This window comes from Thalassophryne amazonica, chromosome 23 (genome assembly GCF_902500255.1).
Source record: "Thalassophryne amazonica chromosome 23, fThaAma1.1, whole genome shotgun sequence".
NCBI lineage: Eukaryota > Metazoa > Chordata > Actinopteri > Batrachoidiformes > Batrachoididae > Thalassophryne > Thalassophryne amazonica.
In genome coordinates this window covers 28,067,317-28,088,903 of record NC_047125.1, presented here as the reverse complement: position 1 = coordinate 28,088,903, position 21,587 = coordinate 28,067,317, and the positions used below count along the sequence as shown (strand labels likewise).

The window sequence follows — 21,587 nt, the reverse complement described above, 5'->3', positions numbered from 1 at the left end:
CAACAAAATTACTGTCAAATGTTACAGTTGGGTACTGTGATTACAGAACATCCCTAAGTGTACCATTTATGGATGACCTATAGGTGGTGTTATATTTAGCATAATTCTGTCACATCTCAGGTACATCAATGAAAGCTGAAAATATATTGAGTTAGTTTGAGTTCTAATAGATTAACTGAGACGTTTACAAGATCTATGTGAAGGAGATTATTTGATATCTAATGAATGGTGACTAACCATCTTCTTGACCAGAGCTGAAGGTATTCTTTTGGCATCTAAGTGATGAAAGGAATGTGTCTCTTTTCAATATAAGAAACTAGAAGTATTCAAACCAACAAGAAAGAAAATGTGTTTGGTTTACAAGAGCAGAAATTTGGTTTTCATGAGATGAGTCGTTTTCAGTGTTATTTGCTAAGGGAACTTGTTTGGTGTCTAGTTGATAAATAGTACATGTTGTAGAGTAGACCATAAGGGATGCAACAGGTTTTGGCTGCCGTGGGATAATGTTGCCTGGAACTAAGATGGATTCCATGTGAAGAAATGAGGTGTGCGACTGTAAATCTTTAATTCCCGTAAACATATTCTGGTCTAGCACAGGGAGAATACGTTTGGCTTCCAGTTGAAAATCAAGTGTTGGATGCCAACTCATTCGGTTCCATTGTATGAAAAGGGGTGTGTTCTGGACTGGAGCTGAAGGTGCTTGTTCAGTATCTGGCAAAAAAAACATCAAGATGGTTCCATCCGGATATGATATACAGTGTTTTAGTTTCCAGGAGGTGAAGCTAAATACGTTCTAGACCTGCCAACTTATTTGGGTTCCAGTAGATGAAATGAGTTGCTATCCAGTAGTTAGGAACTTGTTTGATGCCCGGTTGCAGGAATAATGTGTTGTAGACTAGACGGGAGGTAATTCCATTAGACATGTTCTAGACCAATGGTGAAGGAACCTGTTTGGTTTCCAGCAGTGGAGTTTCCTGATCTGGCTCCAAGGTGTCTTCACTGTGCTGATCTTCAGTGCTGCTCACAGTGTTGGAGTCTATCGGGGTCTCATCCTGCAGGACATAATCTCTTTTAAACTTTTAGGCCTGACAAGGAAAACGTGCAAAGGTACCTTGATGTGTTGCACTCACCGTCACCCATGGGTGCGACAGGACTTCCTCAGCAGTGAAGCGAGCATCCACGTTTACCTGCAGCATCTGGCTAATCAGCATCTGAGGAACAGGTCACGTGGCTGTTAGCATGCTGCAGGAAACTGAATTCATGTCACATCAGATCTACTGCAAAACAACCTGGAGTCATTTCTCTCAGGGTACCATTAAGTACTGTCTAAATTTTAGAGATGATACACTGAAGCCACCATTAGTTATTATGCTGATGTCCTCAAAAACACTCTGAAGCAATAATACCTAAATTTAAAATACTGAACTCATCCTGTGCACCAGCATGGACTCCCAAAATTTCCTTTTTTCATTTTGTCAGTTGTCTGTAGCATGGCCCAAGCAGATGGTCACTCATCTGAGTCTGGTCGGCTTCAGGTTTCTTCCTCAAATCATCAGAGGGAGTTTTTCCTTACCATTGTCACCTATGTGCTTGCTCTAGGGGTTGGTAAGGTTAGACCTTAGTTGTGTGAAGCGCCTTGAGGCAACTTTGTTGTGATTTGGTGCTATACAAATGAAAGCCGAGGGGCACTGTCATCATCTTGTCATCCTTCCTCCTGTCTTTCTGTCTGTTTGTCCATGTGTTGACAAGCACAAATTAACCCTTAAATTAGCCAAAGAATGTATATCATGTTGATGCCAATGATTATATCTTAAGATGGACCAAAGGCCTTTGAAGACTGGTCACCTTGACCTATGTTTTTTTGGGGGGGTCAAATTGTTCAGGCCAAGAGATTTTTTTTTTTTTATCATTTTGGTTGTCAATGATGCATCAAAAAATGGACCAGATGCCTTCTGAAGATTGGACACATTGACGGACCTTTCTTAGGAACTAAGTCAGCTTGGTCAGTGACTGACTACATAAACACAATACCACCTGGACAAGTTATGGGATGTTCATTACAGTGATGCATGTTGGGGTGGAGAAGAAGACTACTGAAGATAGGTCATCTTGACTTACTTTTTTAGGGGGGGATGGTAGGTCGCTGTTCCCCAATAATGTTGTATTTTGCATCAGCCGAGGGGTTCTTAACAGTAAAACACCTTATGTTTTAAACTTGCACCACCTAGCTGCTTCTCAAAACCATCTGCTTACAAAAGGGGTGGTTCCCATTTACAGCGGTTTTACAAAATTTCATGTCTGTGGAGGTTTTTGTTCTAGTCTTGTTCCACATTGTGAGTCCATCCATGCTGAGAAAACAATAATATGAACAACTGGGTTTAACTACGTGGTTTTTGTGTTCTGGATACAGCAGTCCAATGGCCTCGATATCGGATGGTTTCATTATTTGGGAAAATGTCCAATCGGGATTTTGCGCGTTACCTTGGCAGGCAGGCTGATGTTGTCCCAATCTGGAGACGGGAACTCCAGCTTCCCTCTGAGGATCTGATCAAACAGCTCTTCCTGGACATTATTCTCACTGATGAGGGAATAGTGGAATTCAAAGAATCAAGGATAAAGACTTGACAAGATTCAATCAGAAACACATTGGAACCACAAGGCGGGCTTTGGATTTTTTTTTTTTTTTTACTTTTTAAAATATATATACATATCACAACTTGTAAAACAACTAACCCTCATTAATCACATTAACCTGACTGAGTGGTCATAAATGTCATTTGGGTCTCTGATTGGTTTTTCTAGATGGTTTTTGTAGATTGGTTTTTGTGGATGATGTTGTACCTACTGACCTTCTGAAGGGCGGAAACCCACACAGCAGGATGTAGGCGATGACTCCCGCCGCCCAGATATCCACCTTTAGCCCGTAACTGCGACCACAAACACAGCAGGTAATCACACATAAGACTGGAACTAAAGGAATAAAACATGTATGTGGAATAAGCAGGAATATAATATAATAGATGAGTACATGAAAATCAGTTCTTAGATATATTTCATCCAAAGAAAGCAGATTTAAAGAATGCTGGTTTGAGTATTTTGTGTTGGAAGCACAGACGATGGACACCAACCTAATGTGCCGACTGGATGTCTTTGAATTTTGGTTTCTTTGGCAGCTCTTTCTGTACCACTGTAATGACTTTGACGTTCGCAAAAATACACTATGTGTGATGTACCACTAACTCCGTCTTACCCGGTTTCCGCAATGATCTCTGGGGCAACATATGTTGGCGTCCCACACACCGTGTACAGCGGTCCTTCCACCACCGTTGCCAAACCAAAGTCTCCCAGCTTCAATGACTTTGTGCCGTCTGGATACTCACAAACCTGCAGTATAAGAAGGCAAAAATTCTTCCAACAATCCAAAATAGACAGAGATACTACTAGGGGAGCTACGTCCACTACCTTTGCACCCCCAAGGACTAAACCAAACCAGCTGTTTTAGATTCCATAGACGACCCCAAAACACAATTAGGATGTTCCCAAAAATAAAAACTGGCCTCAAGCCAGTTATCCAAGATGGCCACCAAAATAGGGTCTTTCACTAAAACACCTTTAAACAACATAGAAGCAACATAAATATCACAGAGATTCAATGGGAAGACCATTGCAGGTCACAGCAAACTCATTTGTGCCTAAACTAAATTCATTCATGGGTTTAACATTCAAAATGGCCGCCAATAGACCCTTATCATTAAAATACATAGTAGGAACAAACAACAGACTTAATAATAAATCATTGGTGTTTTAGTGAAAAAAACATTTTGGTGGCCATCTTGGACACCATCTTGGATAATTGGCTTGAGGCCAGTTTTTATTTTTGGGAACATCCTGATTGTGTTTTGGGGTCATCTAAGGAACCTAAAAAAGTTGGTTTGGTTTAGTCCTGGGGGGTGCAAAGGTAGTGGTCGTAGCTCCCCTAGTATACTTCCCCATCGATGGCAGGGAAATGAAATGGACACATCCCTGGTTCACTGTGAACATCATCCAACTGGTTCTTTGCCGCATTATCCATCAGGAAGCACGGCAGCAAATGTCTCTAACTGGAAATGTTAATGGGCGTGAAATTACTTAAATCCATTAAGGGGCTCCTGACACCGCCAGCTTTGTGCTTTTCTAAACGAAGTATAGTTACGTACCAGCAGGTTCTCTGGTTTGATGTCTCGGTGGACGATGTTCATTCTGTGCAAGTACTTTATGGCTCCGGCCAGATTGTACACCATGGCACTGGCGTCGCGCTCGCTGCACTTGGTGGAGGATGTGATGGCATCAAAAAGGTCGCCGCCCTGAATGTGGGGTAAAACGAAAACTTTATTAGCTCTTTAAAAGATAGTTGCGTTAAAGAAGAAGGAGCAGAGGAAGTTGATGAGGCACCTTTACAAGCTCCATGACCAGGAAGAGCTGAGTGGGCGTTTCGTCCACCTCGATTAACTGGATGATGCTGGGATGTCGAACCCGTCGCAGCACTGCCACTTCATTTTCTATCAGGTGCTCCTGCAGGCACAGTCTTATTTTTTTTGACAAGCCGAAGCTGAGAAACAACACTTTGATTGACGCTTGCGTGAGCAGCAAGCCTCAAATTCCATGTCAGGACTTACTGAAGCGGATCAGTGACAAGTTGGTGGCGGAAATGTGTGGACACAGTTATTTTTGCAGCTAGCAAACATTGCACGTTTGTTTGTGGGAGTTTCCTTTTCGAGCACAATCATGCAACCGGATTTACTAAAAACATGGCACATTTATTGAGAATTGTCTGTTTTGTCATATCTTTCGTAAATATCACTTTAGATTAAATTTGATTAGATTAGATAGAACTTTATTATTCCATTGGGAAGACTCCCTCAGGGAAATTGAGGTTTCACTAGCATTGTAAGCAGAGGGTAAGAAGCACACAGAGTATCAAAAGTGAAAGTCAAAAACAATTTCCAAAATATAAATACAAATATATTGACTATTATTGTTCCTCTCCTTCCCGTCCCCTGTCTTCCTGTTACTCCTCCTCCCTCCGAGTGAGGAGTTGTACAGTCTGATGGCCTGAGGGACAAAGGAGTGTTTCAGTCTGTTGGTCCTGCACTTGGGAAGGAGCCGTCTTGACTCTCAACATCTTTTACTTGATGTTTCTAACTGGCTGGAGGTTGTGGCATTAAATGCATGATTTAATTTGCTTATTGATAATACGGTTGTAGTAATCCACTGTCAGGTGCAGCGTGCATCAAATACTCTGCAACCAGCAGATGGTTTTTTGTTTCTGCTTTGTGCATTTAACCGTTTTAAAGCACCCTTTAAGTAATACTGATCGGAAAATCTATCAGTGCTGTCAGTTTACCTTCCCACAACATCGAGCTTTGTCAATTATCTTCAGAGCAAACTCTTGACCCGTCGACCTGTCAATGAAAATAATCACTAAATACATAATAATAATAATAATACTTTCAAGATAGACATCAACAGCTTGACTGAAATGATATTTAAAGTTTTAAAAAAATAACTAAAAATCTTTTTTAGCTTTAAAAAATGATATATAATTCAATAAATTGATATGTGACATTTTTTAAAATTATGTCCAAATATTGCTTTATTGTTAAGTGGAATAAACTTAGATTTATTACTTTTTTACCTCTCCACGCATTCTTTCACCACAGCAAAGTTCCCGTCTCCTATGACTTTGCCAATTTTGTACTTCTCATTTATGGTGGATGAAGAAATGCAGCGATTACCGTTTACTGTCGGAGAAGAAGAGTTCGTCAGTAAAATGGTTTCAGATTTTCAAACACAAACATTTGCTGACATTTAGCTTTCTTTGTCCAATTCAAACTCAACTGAAAGCAGTTTAAGCCCATCTGTCCTCGGTGTAGAACAGTAAAAATAAGACAATAAATAATTTTGTTTAAGCTGGTTTGTAAATCTCTCAAAGAAGCTTAAAGGCACGTTTTAGTTTATTCTGTTCAAATCCCTGTTTTAAAGCAGTTTAAAACATTAAACTGACATCCGGGTGAATGTGAGGCATTACTGTAAAGCGCTTTGAGCATCTGATGCAGATGGAAAAGCGCTTTAAAAATGCAGTCCATTTACCTTTTAATTTAAAAGCAATTTAAAGCACTCAATCTATGTTGTAAAATTGTTTGGTTTAAGTCCACTGAAAAAAGAACCAACTTAATAATGTTTCAATTGGTTACACCTGAATGAATTACGTTATTTAAAATTAAGTTAGTAAGTTAGATCAACTCTAATTTACTAATTTATTTAAAAAAATAATTAATTTGAGTGTTAACAATTGAAACCATTCAATTAAGTTGGTTCAACTGTTGTCTTTTTTTGATATTACTGTACAAATATCAATTTAAAAACAGCTATTATCTAATTTAAGCAGTTTAAAACGACTTAAAAATGACATCTTGGTTTAAATAATTAGTGAAGTGGTTGATGAATAGTGTTTTTTTTTTGTTTGTTTTTTTTTTTTGATTGATTGATTGATTGACTGACACTAACACACCTTCAACAGTGGTGTCATCGGGTGGCTCCGCCTCCCCGTTCATGTCTGTGGATGAGGCTCGATGAGGAGACACCTGTAGGGAAAAATATTAAAGAATGTTTTGTATCTTATGAAAAAGAAAAAAAAATTCTACATGAAACAGGCTAGAAATCATGTTTTTGTTTGTTTGTTTGTTTGGTTTTTGAAACCATAAGTGATTGTTACATTTTGATTTATTTTTTTAATTAACTCATTATTTTCATTTATATTCTAATTTTTATTATTTTTGGGTACTCCGGGCTATTTCTTGTTACAACTCCAGTAGTTTTATTCATTTGTGATTCTTGACAATATGTGGAAAAACTCAAATCAATTAATTACATAATCAATCAATCAATCTGACCTTGAGGCTGCGTCTTGTTCCAGGACTGGTTGGGGAGGGGCTAGACCTCGATGCTTTCCCTGGTGACTGCGGTCCAGAGGCCTCATTGGCTGTAGGAAAGATAAAGCAGCCATGTGATTGGTCACAGTGAAAATTTCAAGGACCATTTGTGACCAAATTCCGTCATGGACGATTGTGCTGTGGTCTCTGAACTTTTTGGCCAAAGCTAGAACATCCAACCCATTACTGACTCAACGAATCCTCAAAATGTCTAAATTGTAATTATTAACACCAAAATTTGACTTTAGAAGAAACAGAGATGATTCTGTAACTGAAGGGAAATACATTTAACTTCTTGGGCTGGTAAATTCTTTAGAAATGCCCTTGAGAAGGGCGTGGCAGGTAGTTATCACCCTAGAATGTAAAATATTAAGGACTTTAGAGGAAATGTAGAGTAGAGAGAAGGTTTGACAGCTTTAGCCAGGAACGGATTTATCTTATTAATTATTTATCTGGTTTATAGATCAATGTCTTACCTGGTCCAGGTGATTTTGTTCTGGGTGGTGGTTTTGGAGGCGTCTTAGAGGAGGGCAAGGCAGAGCTACTAGGAGTCTTGGGAATTGTTGTCTTCTGAGGGGCGGTGGATCGAGACACCTTTGCTCTGCATTCTGAAGTTATTATTGTAAACAAAAAAAAAATTCAGATTGATGAAAAATCAAGGTTACTCAGCTAGCCTGCATGTACCCCTCACCGTTGACGAAGGCTTGCGATTTGCCGCTATGTGTCAGCACAAAGTCATCCTGGGCATAGCGGAACTTCTCCGGGCCACACGCCAAGAACACGTCATCATCGGTGAAGAAATCCTGCAGACACGTCAACTACACACAAACAAAATATGTGTATGTCAGTTATGACAACGTAGCTGAGGTTTTCAGTTACAGTGAATTAATATGATTGACCACAGACCAAAATGTACATTTTCATGCATCTGGGTGTTTTTTTTAATATATATATATATATATATATATATATATATATATATATATATCTATATGATTAATTCTAACTCTGATTCTCAATTTGGCTTCTCCCCCAAACCTTTGAATCATAAAAAGAAAATATAAAATTAAAATAAAAAATGCACGTTTTAGTTTGTAATACTTTCAGCTATTGTTATAAACTGTATTTTGAATGCGGTGTTTCACTAACCAGACGTCTCCTCCTCCTCCCCTCTCCTTCCTCACCCATCACCCTCCCCTTTCCTATCCTCCTTTTGTCCTTGATGTTGGCGTTTATCTCTAAACCCGGTGTTTCTTCTTAAACCCCTTGTCTGCTGCACACTGTGTTTCTACGGAGTCGGTGGTTGTTAATGCATGAGCGGGTGCCATGGTAACCTGTGTGGACGGGATCCCGGCTCTGCTTTTCGAAGTGGTGGCACAAACTGGAAAAAAAAAAAAAACCCAGAGGACCAGAACCACAGTTTTAACTGCACTAATGTAACATGGGGTTGCAGCGATTGACCTTTTGTCTCTGTAAAGGGCGCATGTCGCGTGCAAGACCTGATTTGTGTCCCCGCAACACGCATTTAATTACATGTTCACGCACACACAAGGCGGCCTTGTTCCATTCAGACTGGATGTGAAATGACTGAAGTGGTGTGAGGCAGATGGAGCATCTGAGAGAATAAAAGACTGATGCACTGCCTTCAAAATAAAAGCATTCATTAAGCATCAACACGCTGGTAGGAGTGGATTTAAATTGTGGATTATTTATGGTTTAAAGCAAAATGCATCATCACAAAGGGTAAGAAGTGTTTTCTCATCCCAGGGGCTGGCTTTGGACGTCTGCTGTGGAATTTATGCTTTTGTGTTTGCAGAAAAAAATGATTTTCACAAAACTCCTGTCAACCCTTCTAACATACTTTTCTTAGCTCTTCTTTTATTTTTTATCTTTATTTCAACAGCTTATGTTAAAAGTGCATACTAACAGGTTGAATTTTGTGAATGCTTTTATTTTGAAAGCAGCCTATAGTTGCATTGCTTTGATTTTAATATTTCTGGAGCGTCGGAGTAAATTTGAACACTTCCGAGCTTATTGGACAGTTTGTGTGGTTAAAAATAGCTCAGACAGTCAACACATGATGCGTTTGAATCCACACAAAAAGAGTGTAAGGAAGGATCAGCGAGCAGTCGCTTCGACACCATCAAAGAAAAACCAGATGCAAGCAAAAAATAAAATAAAATAAATAAATCAAAGCTGAGCTGACTGAGGTGTTTCCAGGATTTAAACAGACTCACTCTGCTTCTCGTCACAGGAAAACATATTTAATTTTCACAGATATATTAATTTATTGTTATAACGACATAGAAATTATTTGTTTTTTAATACAGGTAACACATTTCAGTAAATTTCGAGCGCTGCTTTCCGTGAAAACAAGTATCTGCAACGTGATTTTAAATGAAATGTAATTAAAAGATGATGTAACCACTGTAGCACCACTAAAGTCATCGTGTTTTTTCTCACCTGTTTCCCGTCCAGCGTGTACAGCCGCTTCACCGCACCCGAGTCCAGCTTGATGGCCTCAGTGATGTCAGCCAGCACTTGTTCGAAGGAGTGGGCCGTCTTCTTGTTCAGCAGGATCCTCACCGCCTTGCGAGGCTTCACACCGCTGCGAATGACCGTCACCAGCTTGGGCTTGATGAAGTCTTTGCTCTCTCTGCCCTCTCGGCCTTCGGGACGTTCTTTGGAGCTGGGCGCTGTACTCACAGACACTCCCGCCGATGCCGCGGAATGGCCTGAGCCTGAGCCCGAGCCCGAGCCTGAGCCAGCGGTGCTGATCCCGGTGCTGGCACCAGGCTTCCAGCTCTGGATGGAGATCTTGGTGTAGTCGACCTTCCGGTAAGGCTCATTGGAGGCGCAAACGTAACATTCACCTGAGCAGAAAGAAGGGAAGAGTTTCAGGAGGGCTGATTCTCTCCGGTCACATCCACAGAAGCTTATAAAACCTTCAGAGTTGTCATGAGTGTCTTGGTGGCTTCCCTCACTCATTTCCTTTTTACAAATTTTAATGCAGACAAGACCGAATTGTGTATTTGTGGCGCAGCGTCCGTCGTAGTCATCGTCTGTTTATTGCGATATCTCTAAAACTGTCTCACTTTGTTTCTGATTTGGCAAAGGCATAATATGGGTCATCATTGCGATTGTTCCTGTCTAAAAATTATATTCGTAGATTCGTTCCTTTGGAAATGGCGGCCATTTTTTTATTCCGAAAGCCATTTTGAGCAGTTTCTCAAAAACTGTCTCACTTTTTTCTAATTTGACAAGGGTGTAATATGGGTTATTGACATATTTCACATCAAAAAATGATAGCTATAGATTTGGGGTTTTTGTTGTTGTTTTTTGTTTGTTTGTTTGTTTTTGAAATGGCAGCCATATTTACGCAAACCATCTGATAACTTTTCTTTAAATTTAACAAGGACGCAGTATTACTCATTGACATTGTTTCCATCACAATATTATTTGCGTACATTTGTTCGTTTGGAAATGGCGGCCATTTTTATGCAGAAAATAGCCAGAGTTCACATCCTCCTTGGATCTGATTGCTCACAAATCAATTTGGAGGTTTTTTTCTCTTTTTCTACATTAAAGTTGGCTAATGATAGACTCACTTAGAAATTGCCACATTGTGTATGTACGTGAGTGCACAGAGGATGTTGGGTTCAATCACATCTGACTGTGAACCGTTCGACCTCTGCTGTTAACAGGAGGCGTTAAAACTGGATGTTTTACACCAAACAGTTGTGGTCTCGGGTCATCGGGTTCACCTCATGAATCCATCGTTCCACACGATGGGTGTCAACCTGTAAGGGATTGAGCAAATACCAGGCTGAGTGTGTGTATGTGGGTCAGGTGGTAGAACTGGTTTTCCAGGGAATGACACACGGACCAGCATGACCTCGAGCAACACACTGAATGGCTCCCCCTGCAGGCCACGTTGATACCACTCTTTCTCCTTTCCTCCCCCCTGTGTTGTATCTTTGTCTCTGCTCCTCCTGACTCCCACTTTGCTCTTTAATCCAGGATTACGGCAACAAATACTCCACTCGATAAACAAAAATATGACAGACCTCCTGTCTGTCATGGACCAGGTTCAGCAAGGCGGCACTGCTGCTTGCGGTTATAAGCTCAATTCCCACCAGATGTAAAGACGCAAAAGTCTAAAGAGACTTTGGTTGACAATCGCATATTTAACAAAAAATAATTACTAGTGGAAGTAATCCATTTAACCATTGAGACCTGGAAGTTATGACCTTTGCTTTAAGCAAAATTTATGCAACTTGACCAAGTAGAACAATTTTAGACCAAGCAGCTTCTGACAAAAGACACCTTACAGTACTTCTCTTATTTCCACCGTGATGTGTGTTAATAGTGCCAGCACTGATCGCCAGTTAAAACCCATCCGAATAACAAGTTTCTAATAAAAGCATCCAAAGAATCTCCTGCAGGCATGAATATTCTTTTCCATTTGGTGGTTTAAAAGCATCAATGTAGCTGATGAGTTTTCCACTTCGGTCACGTGGCGTGACGCTGATCGTTTGCTCCGATTGCCGTGTGTTAAGTGCAGGAAGTGCTGACGAGCGATGCGTCTGTCCCTTAGCACGCTGTCTCTGTCTCCACAATTTCCTGCACTAACAGTCATTAGCCAGCAACCGATGGCATCAATATTGATGATAAGTGATGCTGCGCAGACACCGGACGGCTTCTGGATGAAGGCCTTCAGGCAATAATCGGACCAAACAATCTCTTGTTTGAAGTCAGGAGCAGGTTTGCTCAAAAGCTTTTCAGCTGAACTTCATGAAACTCATAGAATTATTGCACTTATGAAGACGAAGAACCAATTTACTTTGCTGTCTGCTTTGGTTATAGTTGAACACATTTTTTTCCAAACATTGTGTGGCATTGTGACCATGTTATTTGGTGAAATCATTGTTAAGCAATCAGAAAATAATGATTAACGCTCTCTCCCTCGCATGCCCCATTCACTGTGTACCAAACTCGACCATCTCCTTTGTTTTCTTTCCAAAGCAATCTCACGGCAGTTCGTGATGCCATCATGTAAAGTGAGCTAATCTATTAGATTGTGATACCTTCACATAGTAGTAGATTTTCATGATGGTATCACAAAGTAATAGATCACGAATGGAGGTGTTTTACGTGCCCGATGTTGGGCATTTGGTTTGAGGTCATGATTATTTTTAGGGTTAGCATTAATTAATTAATGAAAATTGGCTACATTTCATGACAGTATCATGATCTAATAGCGTGAGACTGGGCTGTATCTTTCATAGCTAAATTCATCTAAAAAATCTTTGTCACTGGGTTGTATGGACGTATAACCGTCTTATTTGAATTTTAGAACATAAGCACTGTGAAAGAAGGAGAAAGTAACAGCTTACTTCTCTGTCTCTCTTCCTGACAACCACACCTGCCCCTAATCCATTTGCTTTTTTGATTTGCATCAAAATTCAAGAGATGTGTCCGCGGTACAGGCCTAAGCTTTTCCAAAACCCTGGAGTTGCTAAATCAAACTCAGTATTCCAGTTTTTGAAGAGGTATGCGCTCTCTGAGGGCTCTGCAAAATAATTTTTGTGTGTGTTTGCCAGCTAAAAGACAAGGCGGAGACAGTGAGCAGGTTTAAGGAGGACAGATCCGTTGATTGACCGAGTGATGGAGAGCGCGACACTTGAGTGACATTGCGGCGCATTAAATGTCCCGATATCCCTGCGGGAGGCTCTGCGCAGATACAGTAACGAGTCAACAAGTAATTCTGAAGTCTACAGTTAGCATTTTATCCTACAACACTAGCATTTAAGTCACACTTGAGATCTACGTCCTGTTATGGTGACCAGGTTCTACAGTGACTCCTTCAGTTTACCCGCTGTCGGATATCAGGACTTGTGAGTTTGGAGGCATACCTTCCACCAGCTCATCCATACTCGTGATCTTCTTGCTGCCATCGATGGTGTAGATCACACGCACCCCTTGAGGCAGATGCAGGTTATCAGCCAATGAACGTGTCAGCTCCATCAACAGCGCATCATATGAGCGGAACCGGTCACTGGAAACCGCATACACCAGACCCTTAAAGTACCGATCTCCGTTACGGTAGAACCTGACCTTTTTGGCCCTTTTCTCCGATGTAAGTGCCTGGAGGGTTCGAGTCCGATAATAGCTACAGTTGGCGCTGTGTGCAGGGCTAGGAACCAGGCTACTGCCCCGGGAGCTGGGGCCGGATCCGCCGCCACCGCCAGCACTACTACTGGAGTCATCCCTCTTGGTGCGAGGCGAGCGTCCACGACGGACTTTGTCACGTTTGTCAAAATGCTCCAGTTCAATCGTTTTACTGCTCAGAGACATTGTGATTAATGATCTGGGATTGTTCAGCTGAGTCGCTGATGGGTAATGTTCATTTGTTCAGGGATATAAATCCTGATGGTTTGTTTGTAACTGTCACCGCAGTAGTAGTCTGGTTTTCATAACCAGGGATGTTTGTGGAACCAGGTCTTTTTACTGACAGAAGACAACTTTTTGTGCATCTGGTTGTAGTTGTAGAAAATTATGGCTTTAGATTCTGTTGTTCAAGTACCAGCAACTCCTTGCAAGAGGGCCGGTACTGAGGTCCAGTCAACCTAACCAAAGAACCATGAAGAACCTGGTTGTGATATTTTGCTGTCTCAGTTGTAGTACCTGAACTCTGTAACCCAAGTACAGCATCGGTAATCCAGATTAAAGAATCTGGGTGGATTTTCAGTCATGCCCTCTTGTGCATGTAAGTTTGGACAAATGGGAAACTAGTCCACTTTCATCTGGGAATCACAAGTCTGTTAAATGTTTAAAAATTCTTAAAACTTCAGTCTTTCATTGGTGCTTTAATCCAGTGTTTTATGATGTTTGCAACTATTGGCTCAAGGCCACTTCCACATTTCCGTGGCTGCAGAACACAATCTTGACCTCGGCCTTGGACTGTCCAGATACAGGATGGACTCTGATGCTGCTTTCATGCCCGTGCCGATGTTGGGCCGTTATTTCAAAATCAAATGATGTTGTAGACCGCCTGTAGGAACTCAACATTTATATCCCCTCAAAACTATACATGTACTTGAGGAATTTGCCGTATCTTGGTCGTAACCCAGCTGTAGCTCTACACAAAGTACTGTCTCAGGAAGCTCTGGTATGAAGTTGATCAGTTCCAGCTGTCCAGCTTCAGGTCTGGTATGATGGTTGCAGTCCAGGTAGTCCACTCGGTTTTCTGGTTACCAGTGCTGGTCATCACTGAGGAAAATAAAGAGGTTCAATCATATAATTTATCTTCCAAAAATTCAAGAATTTGAATAGATTTTTATAAATTTTGCACAATGTTGTTACAGAATCCCATGATGTTCTTTTTATTATTATTTTTATTTAATTATTTATATTATTTGGCTCGTACACATTCACCAGTTAATGTTTGGAACTAACTCATTTTTTTAATTATTTCTATCAATAACTCAAAGGGTAAATAGTATGTCATTATTAATTTTAAAACATAATTTAAAAATATGAATATAAATCTGATAGAAAAGATTGTATTCATGGACTTAGCTGCCATTTGGGGTCACAGCAAAACCAGGACATCAAGATGTGCCTGGGGGCCAAATCTAAATAGCAAGATTATTTCAACACTTTGAAATCTTTTATTAAACCTGACATAAATCTGTTTTTATGGCCTACTTTTAATTTATACCTGTGCAATTTTGATTCTTGAACACACAAATTGTTTCTTAAATTCTGTTTAGATAAACTGAAGGGGCTTTTTTGTTGTTGGTGGTGGGTTTTTTTTTTTTTGGGGGGGGGGGTATAATTTTTTTTATTTATTTATTTCTCTTCTTGAAGCTGTGACTGGTGAAGCAACATTGACTCTCTAATCATACCCACTGACGTTTGTACCTGTCATAGTTGACATTTTGAGTTTTGAGAGCTTCCCTCATTATAGTCTCTTTTGTGCAAGCTCACTCAGGTTTTGAGGACGGTCTGCTGAAGACAGATTGACCATACTGTGTCATACTATTGCAGTGCTTTCAGAAAGTATTCACAGTGCTTCACTTTTTTCACATTTTATTATGTGCCAGCGTTATTCCAAAATGGATGAAATTAATTTTTTCCTCAAAATTCTACACACAACACCCCATAATGACAATGTAAAAAAAAATGTTTTTTTAGATTTTTGCAAATTAATTAAAAAAAAACTAAGAAATCATGTGTACATAATATTCACAGCGTTTGCCATGAAGCTCAAAATTAAGCTCAGGTACTTCCTGTTTCCACTGTTGATCTTTGAGATATTTCTACAGCTTACTTGGAGATGACTTGGGGTAAATTCAGTTTATTGGACATGATTTGGAAGGGCACACACCTGCCTACATACAGTGCATCCAGAAAATATTCACAGCACTTCACTTTTTCCACATTTTGTTATGTTACAGCCTTATTCCAAAATGGATGAAATTCATCAACAAAGTATTGAACAAAGGGTGTGAATACTTATGTACGTGTGATTACTAGTTTATTTTTAATAAAGTTTCAAAAATTAAAAAAAAATCGTGTCATTATGGGGTGCTGTGGTGTTGTGAGTAGAATTTTTGAGAGGGAAAAATTTACTTTATTTTGGAATAAGGCTATAACATAACAAAATGTGGAACGAGTGGAGCGCTGTGAATGCTTTACGGATGCACCATATATCTTAATGGTTGATTAAACTGAACTCCAAGAAATGTGTAATAACACTTTTAAATTTAATGAGTGAAACGATGATGGAATAAGGCACCTGGACAAAAGGAGGAAATTCTGCTGATCAGTGTCCACTTACCTTTTGTCAAATATGAGAGCTTGATTCTCATTGGTTTGGATGTAATTCACCTCCAATTAAAGCTGACAGTCTCAGTTGATTATTAATTTTCCACTTTAAAGATAAATCTCAAATAGCATTCTAATGCGTGCTGCACCTAAAAAAAAAAAAAAAAAAAAAAAGCCATTCAGCTTTCAAATTAATCACACATTTAATTGTGGGGTTTTTTTGGCACTTTTTTAATGCATTCTGCAGAAAATTGATCATGCATTTTGATGATCGATGAAAAGGTGATCAGTGAAGTGAGACACAATCCAACCCAGTGCAAGAACCTGCAAACTGAAAGATTAAAATCCTGCGTGACCGTGAACAGGTTTTGCTGTCCGCGCTGTCACTCTGGGTGAGGGAGGGAGGTACCTACCGACAATGCCGTGAAACCGGTTTGTTGCTATGCAGGATCTCCGTCTTCCACCGGTGCCGTGTTCGAGTCCGTGGCTTCGGCCGGGCTGAACCGTAACGACCGAGCGGATCCGGTCAAAGGAAACGGAATTCAGGGATGGAGCGGCGGCGGCGGCGAGAGACACCGGTAGGATGTACCGAGAGAAGAGATCAGCATGGCCGCTGCTGCAGAGAGAGAGAGAGAGAGAGACAGAGACAGACAGACAGAGAGAGAGAGAGAGAGTCTTTGTCTCCCTCTCTCTACCACTTGTTTCATTTTTTTTAACTGTCAGAACAATTATTCCAAATAATAATTTCACTCATTCTGAAAACTGACCATATACTTAAAGCATTACTTAAAGTGTAATATAATATATAAATACAATATTTAAAAAAATATTTAAATGTAGTAAATAAAAACTATTTTAATACAAATAAAAAACAACAACTTCTACTTTTACATTAAAAAATAATATTTTAACAGATCATTGCATATCTGCTCAGTCATTTGCTCTGTCAGGCATCAAGCCCCGCCCAACGTCTTTATCTGGGTGTGCACCCTCAAGCTCATTTGCATAATGGGCTGGGATTGCCCTCTTGGAATTTGTGACGCAGCAAATCCCGTTTTTCCATGTATATAGTGCATTTCCATCTGCATCAGAAGCTCAAAGCGCTTTACAATTATGCCTCACATTCACACAGACACACTCACACACCAATGCTACTACACACCGGGAGTAACTTGGGGATTAAGGCCCTTGCCCAAGGGTCCATAGTGATTTTCCAGTCAGGCTGGGGTTTAAACTGAGGATCCTCTGGTCTCAAGCCCAACGCTTAACCACTAGACCATTACTTCCCCTACTCAGGATAAAGTTCAGGAGAGGACTGACAAAAGCACAACACTGAGTACTATTCATGAAAAATCAGGGTGTGCACTTCCATCTTGCTACCTAGAGGGCGCTGTGTAATGGTGACAGTTGTGGCAATGTTACTAGCTTAATTCATATCAAAAATGCTGATGCATTTGGTTTCGAGAATGTTGTCAGATGTGGCCGTTCATTCTAATCGCTCGTTAAAACTAATTATAATTGATTGGTTTACGATGCAGCAGTGTAGCAGCTAGCTAGCACTGAGCCAAAGCTAATTCATATATTTTCGCAACTGGTCAAAGTTGTACGCGGTTCATGTTTGAGTATAACGACAGCACAAATAAATTAATGTTAGTTGCTTGTGTTGAGTGTTAGTCAAAGCTAACTGGTGTCGCGATAAAGTCAAAGCTAACAGTCTTATTGATAACTGAATTCAAAGATGAATACCTGGGTAGTCTTTTCTAAAAGATCAAATTATTAATTAAGCTCACAGCTAGTAATACTTTTTTTTAAATTGTAATCCAAAGTGCTTCATGAGACAGAAGTGTGAAATCGCTAGCGTTCATGTCAAAACACGAAAATGGAAAATTGATAAAAGATGATCCAAAAATGAAAATGTGACAAGAATGACCATTTCCTATTATCTGTAATTGTGTTATTGTTCTCTTGCTCTCATTGTGTTGGACGGATGAATCAAGCCCCGCCCATCATCAGGTCACCGGGGAGCTGATGGAGGTGACAGCTGTGACTCGAGGCTACCAGACGGCTCCGCCCATTACTGTCAGACAAGCCAGTCAAGCATTCATCCAGACATGACAAGGTGAGCATCGTATGAACCAAACACACGTGCCCAATGCTGCCCGTCTGACGACGAGAGAGTCGGATCTTTTTCTCATGAAGGTTTTTGTGTTCACAGCTGAGGTGTAAACATTGTTGGGTTAGCTCTTTTTTTGTCTTTATTCAACATTGAAGTCATCAAACAGGAATAAAACATTCAAGAACACAAAGATTGCATTAATAGATGGGGCACTCAGTAGAGTACAATCCTTGGCTAAGGCATAGCCGCGGGTAGATCAGGTAGTTCAGTGGGATAGGGAATTAGGCAACTAATGTGTAGCTTTGATTCTTGATACTGGTGTCTGTTCTTCGACACAACAATCTATCAATCTGACGATCTCATTGCACCCAGGTGTAGATGGTTACCAGGGTTTCCCCCTGGCATCCCAGCCGCTACGTGCTACCCAATCTGTGGCATCAGTACCTCTCAAACTTTTCTCTTCTTCTTCACCACATTAGCAACTCGTATTCCACCTTTTTGGCCATATTAATTTTTTTAAAAATTCATGAAATGACACGCACATCACAAACTGTATTGGCATGCAGGGTCAAAAAATAGCATCAAAAGCAAAAAAGAAAGAGACCCGCACAGCCAGTCAGCTCCCAAGCAAACCTTTAATGCAGCACCAGAAGAAAGTGTGATGTTATTTTGTGATTTTTTTTTTTTTTTTTTTTTTTTTTTCCTCATAGGATTGCATGTATTGTGAGAAAATGTCTGATTACATTCACCAAAGTGACAAGAACTTCCAAGAACTACCTCCAGGTCTAGGTCCACATCAAAATGTAATGTCTTCCTTGACTCAGCCAGTGTCCTACTACCCTTTCACAAACATTTATGAAAATGGCTTCATTGTTTTTTGAGTAATCCTGGTGATGTAACCTTGTCGTTGGAGGCAATAATTTTCACCTGAGAAAACAGGCAACCAAACTGTAAACCAAGCTAGATGTTTTCTGCCTCTAAGCCCAGCCTGGACGATGAGGGGCAGTTGGTTAAGTGCCGGCGGCCATTTATTCTTTGCCCCAGCCACATCCTCAAGTTCCTCGTGGAGGAACTGAACATGTTCAGGTCCAGTACTCTTGCAGTGTGTTGCATCCAGGAGGCAAAAACGGCTTTCTTTGTGAAGGCAATAATAATAATAATAATAACTACACAGGAGACCTCAACAAGCACTAACCAACTTGACCCAGAATCCATATCCAAGTCTCAGTCAACACCCTGGTTGCACGGATCAGTTTGCTCGATAAGACTGATAATTTCCCCCAAGTTAAAAACAGAGTAACTGATTTGTATTTATTTTTAATAATCTTGTAGTCCAGCAAATACCATTGAAGACATAATAATCATTTAATTACCTTTATTGATATTGTGTCATATATTAATTCTGAAAGAAAAGTTATGCTGAGGAGGTGGATTTGTTTGTATGTAACCCATTATTATTATTTTTATTGGATGGATGGGTAATATTTCTCACAACACTTATTTTTGTTTAGTAAATGAAACTGAAATGTTAATATTGATTATTCTGGGTTAAAACAAATGGCAAATATGCAACAAAGGACCAAACCAGAGAATCAGTTTAAAAAAAAAAAAAAAACTAGACTTCATCTGACTTGAAAATACAGATTTTTAAACATTTAAACTGTTAATAGCTTCTGCAGAATACGTGGCTTAGACTTCAAAAGCTCTTTCTGTGGGTCACATTATCATCTGTTCATCTATCCCATCACTTCTTTCTCAGAAAATCCACGCATAAATAGATTTATTCAGTGTTTATGAATGAACAGTTTTCGTGTCCAAGAAACTCATCAAACATTGCCGCGGTACCACCCTGCTAGTGGGCGTGGCCCCCCTGTGGAGGTGACGGTGTGGATTGATCGCTGTCGTCCTCCCAGGAAGCTGAAATGAATCCTGCAGGAGCAGAGATAGAATGTGAGGCGGGAGTGTGGCCTAGGCCTTGGTACCTCCCACTGGAGGAAGGAGAAGATGGCATTGAGGCGGCCACCGTGACAGCAGGGTCTTGCGCGGCAGCAGCGAGGAGGCCTGTGTGCTCCGTGTGTTCGGCCCGCAGTGTCGCACCAAAATACATCTTGTTGGGACGACCCAGGAATGTTCGACCTGAGAGGGGGAGGGGCAGAGATGCTTATTGTGGATACCGAAGTAAAGTCTTACGTCAGATGCCGTGAAACCTGACGCAGTCACTTACCAACGTGGCGGACCTGCTCGCTGACATCAGCTCTGATGTCAGAAAAATCCCACATGGCCAGGAAGCTGTCAAAACATGAACCTTCTTCTGCTTCCTAGATGACATTTGATTAGATTAGATTAAGATATTGATCTGTAGATGATGGTTAAATGGTTACTGGATGGGTTTACCTGTACGTAGGGTTTGTAGGTGAAGGTGTAGTGGTGAGCGATGGCAGCCAGGAACATCTCTATGCAGATGATAAAGTCCTGTACAAACATAGACCAGTTTCAGTGTGACGGGTTTCATTATCATTGAACATTGTCTTTGACATTTTTTACTTTACAGTATCGTTTTGTTTGGATTTTATTTCTACATAGACCTGCAGTCCTGTTGCCACGGCCTGCACGCTGTCCCAATCCCACGTATGTTTTTCCGAAATCACGCTAACTTTCACCAGGAACGCGATAACCACAGCCTGCCTGAAAGACAACCAGAGACGTAAATGCCGCTTCATCCTTCTGTGCATCCTTGCGTTCTTTGGTCCTCACCAGAAGGAGACAAACACGACCAGTTTGACACAGAGGAACTTGCCCATGGGTCTGATGGGAGTCAGCTCCTCTCTGAGAGCTCGGTACAGCAGCACCAGACAGTACATGGCAAACTGCACACACATAAAACATGTGTACTAGTCAACACGTATGACATGTGAAAACCAACCATGAAATGTGTCTACAGTAACTATCATGTGTACGTTTACCAGCTGCGATATGTTGTTAATGATGACCAAGTAGGACCAGGCACTTCTGAAACTGAAGTTGGCTTCATCATAAACCCCACACAGCTGACACATCCTGCTCAGAAACCAACACATCAAAGCGCCACCATAGTGAAAAGGTTACAGAGCTGTCTCCATGGTTACAGACAGTGACAGAGCTGTCTCTGTGGTTGCTGTCAGTATCAGAACGGTCTCCATGGTTACAGACAGGGACAGAGCTGTCTCCATGGTTACTGTCAGTGACAGAGCTGTCTCCATGGTTACAGACAGGGATAGAGCTGTCTCCATGGTTACAGACAGGGACAGAATTGTCTCCATGGTTAGCCTCAGTTACAGAGCTGTCGCCGTGGTTACAGTCAGTGACAGAGCTGTCTCCATGGTTACAGACAGGGACAGAGCTGTCTCCATGGTTACTGTCAGTGACGGAGCTGTCTCCATGGTTACAGATAGTGACGGAGCTGTCTCCATGATTACAGACAGTGACGGAGCTGTCTCCATGGTTACAGACAGTGACAGAGCTGTCTTCATGGTTAGTGTCAATTACAGAGCTGTCTCCATAGTTACTGTCAGTGACAGAACTGTCTCCATAGTTACTGTCAGTGACAGAACTGTCTCCATGGTTACTGTCAGTGACAGAACTGTCTCCATGGTTACTGTCAGTGACAGAACTGTCTCCATGGTTACAGA

General features: G+C 40.8%; 2 protein-coding genes and 1 long non-coding RNA gene across 5 annotated transcripts in view; 1 reads left to right on the top strand and 2 right to left on the bottom strand.

Moving 5' to 3' along the window:
• Positions 1-54: 54 nt before the first annotated feature.
• LOC117505376 (serine/threonine-protein kinase DCLK2-like) lies at positions 55-16,291 on the bottom strand. Its single transcript, XM_034165020.1, has 17 exons — positions 16,217-16,291; positions 14,101-14,243; positions 12,887-14,025; positions 9,435-9,844; positions 7,663-7,789; positions 7,448-7,579; positions 6,933-7,021; positions 6,551-6,623; positions 5,675-5,780; positions 5,384-5,441; positions 4,432-4,551; positions 4,197-4,343; positions 3,251-3,384; positions 2,850-2,927; positions 2,482-2,578; positions 1,131-1,211; positions 55-1,052 (listed from the first exon to the last, which is right to left on the bottom strand). The coding sequence occupies exons 3-17, from the start codon at positions 13,326-13,328 to the stop codon at positions 927-929; spliced, it is 2,220 nt and encodes a 739-aa protein (XP_034020911.1). The 5' UTR covers positions 13,329-14,025; positions 14,101-14,243; positions 16,217-16,291; the 3' UTR covers positions 55-926.
• LOC117505381 overlaps positions 9,687-21,587 on the top strand; it is a 22,415-nt gene continuing 10,514 nt past the window's right edge. Inside the window, exons 1-2 of one of the 2 annotated variants that reach the window (XR_004559081.1) lie at positions 9,687-9,809; positions 16,252-17,922. This is a non-coding gene — a long non-coding RNA (uncharacterized LOC117505381). Of the gene's footprint in view, positions 9,810-16,251; positions 17,923-21,587 lie in introns of those variants that run through there. The other variant, XR_004559082.1, reaches the window with a different exon arrangement.
• The window catches only part of LOC117505378 (transmembrane protein 184C-like), a 10,279-nt gene continuing 8,362 nt past the window's right edge, over positions 19,671-21,587 (bottom strand). For both annotated transcript variants that reach the window (XM_034165022.1, XM_034165021.1), the window contains 6 exons: positions 20,883-20,976; positions 20,674-20,786; positions 20,505-20,604; positions 20,314-20,391; positions 20,144-20,237; positions 19,671-20,055 (listed from right to left, as the gene is read on the bottom strand). In XM_034165022.1, the coding sequence (XP_034020913.1) occupies positions 19,772-20,055; positions 20,144-20,237; positions 20,314-20,391; positions 20,505-20,604; positions 20,674-20,786; positions 20,883-20,976 (763 nt within the window). In that variant the 3' untranslated portion in view covers positions 19,671-19,771. The remainder of the gene's footprint in view (positions 20,056-20,143; positions 20,238-20,313; positions 20,392-20,504; positions 20,605-20,673; positions 20,787-20,882; positions 20,977-21,587) is intronic.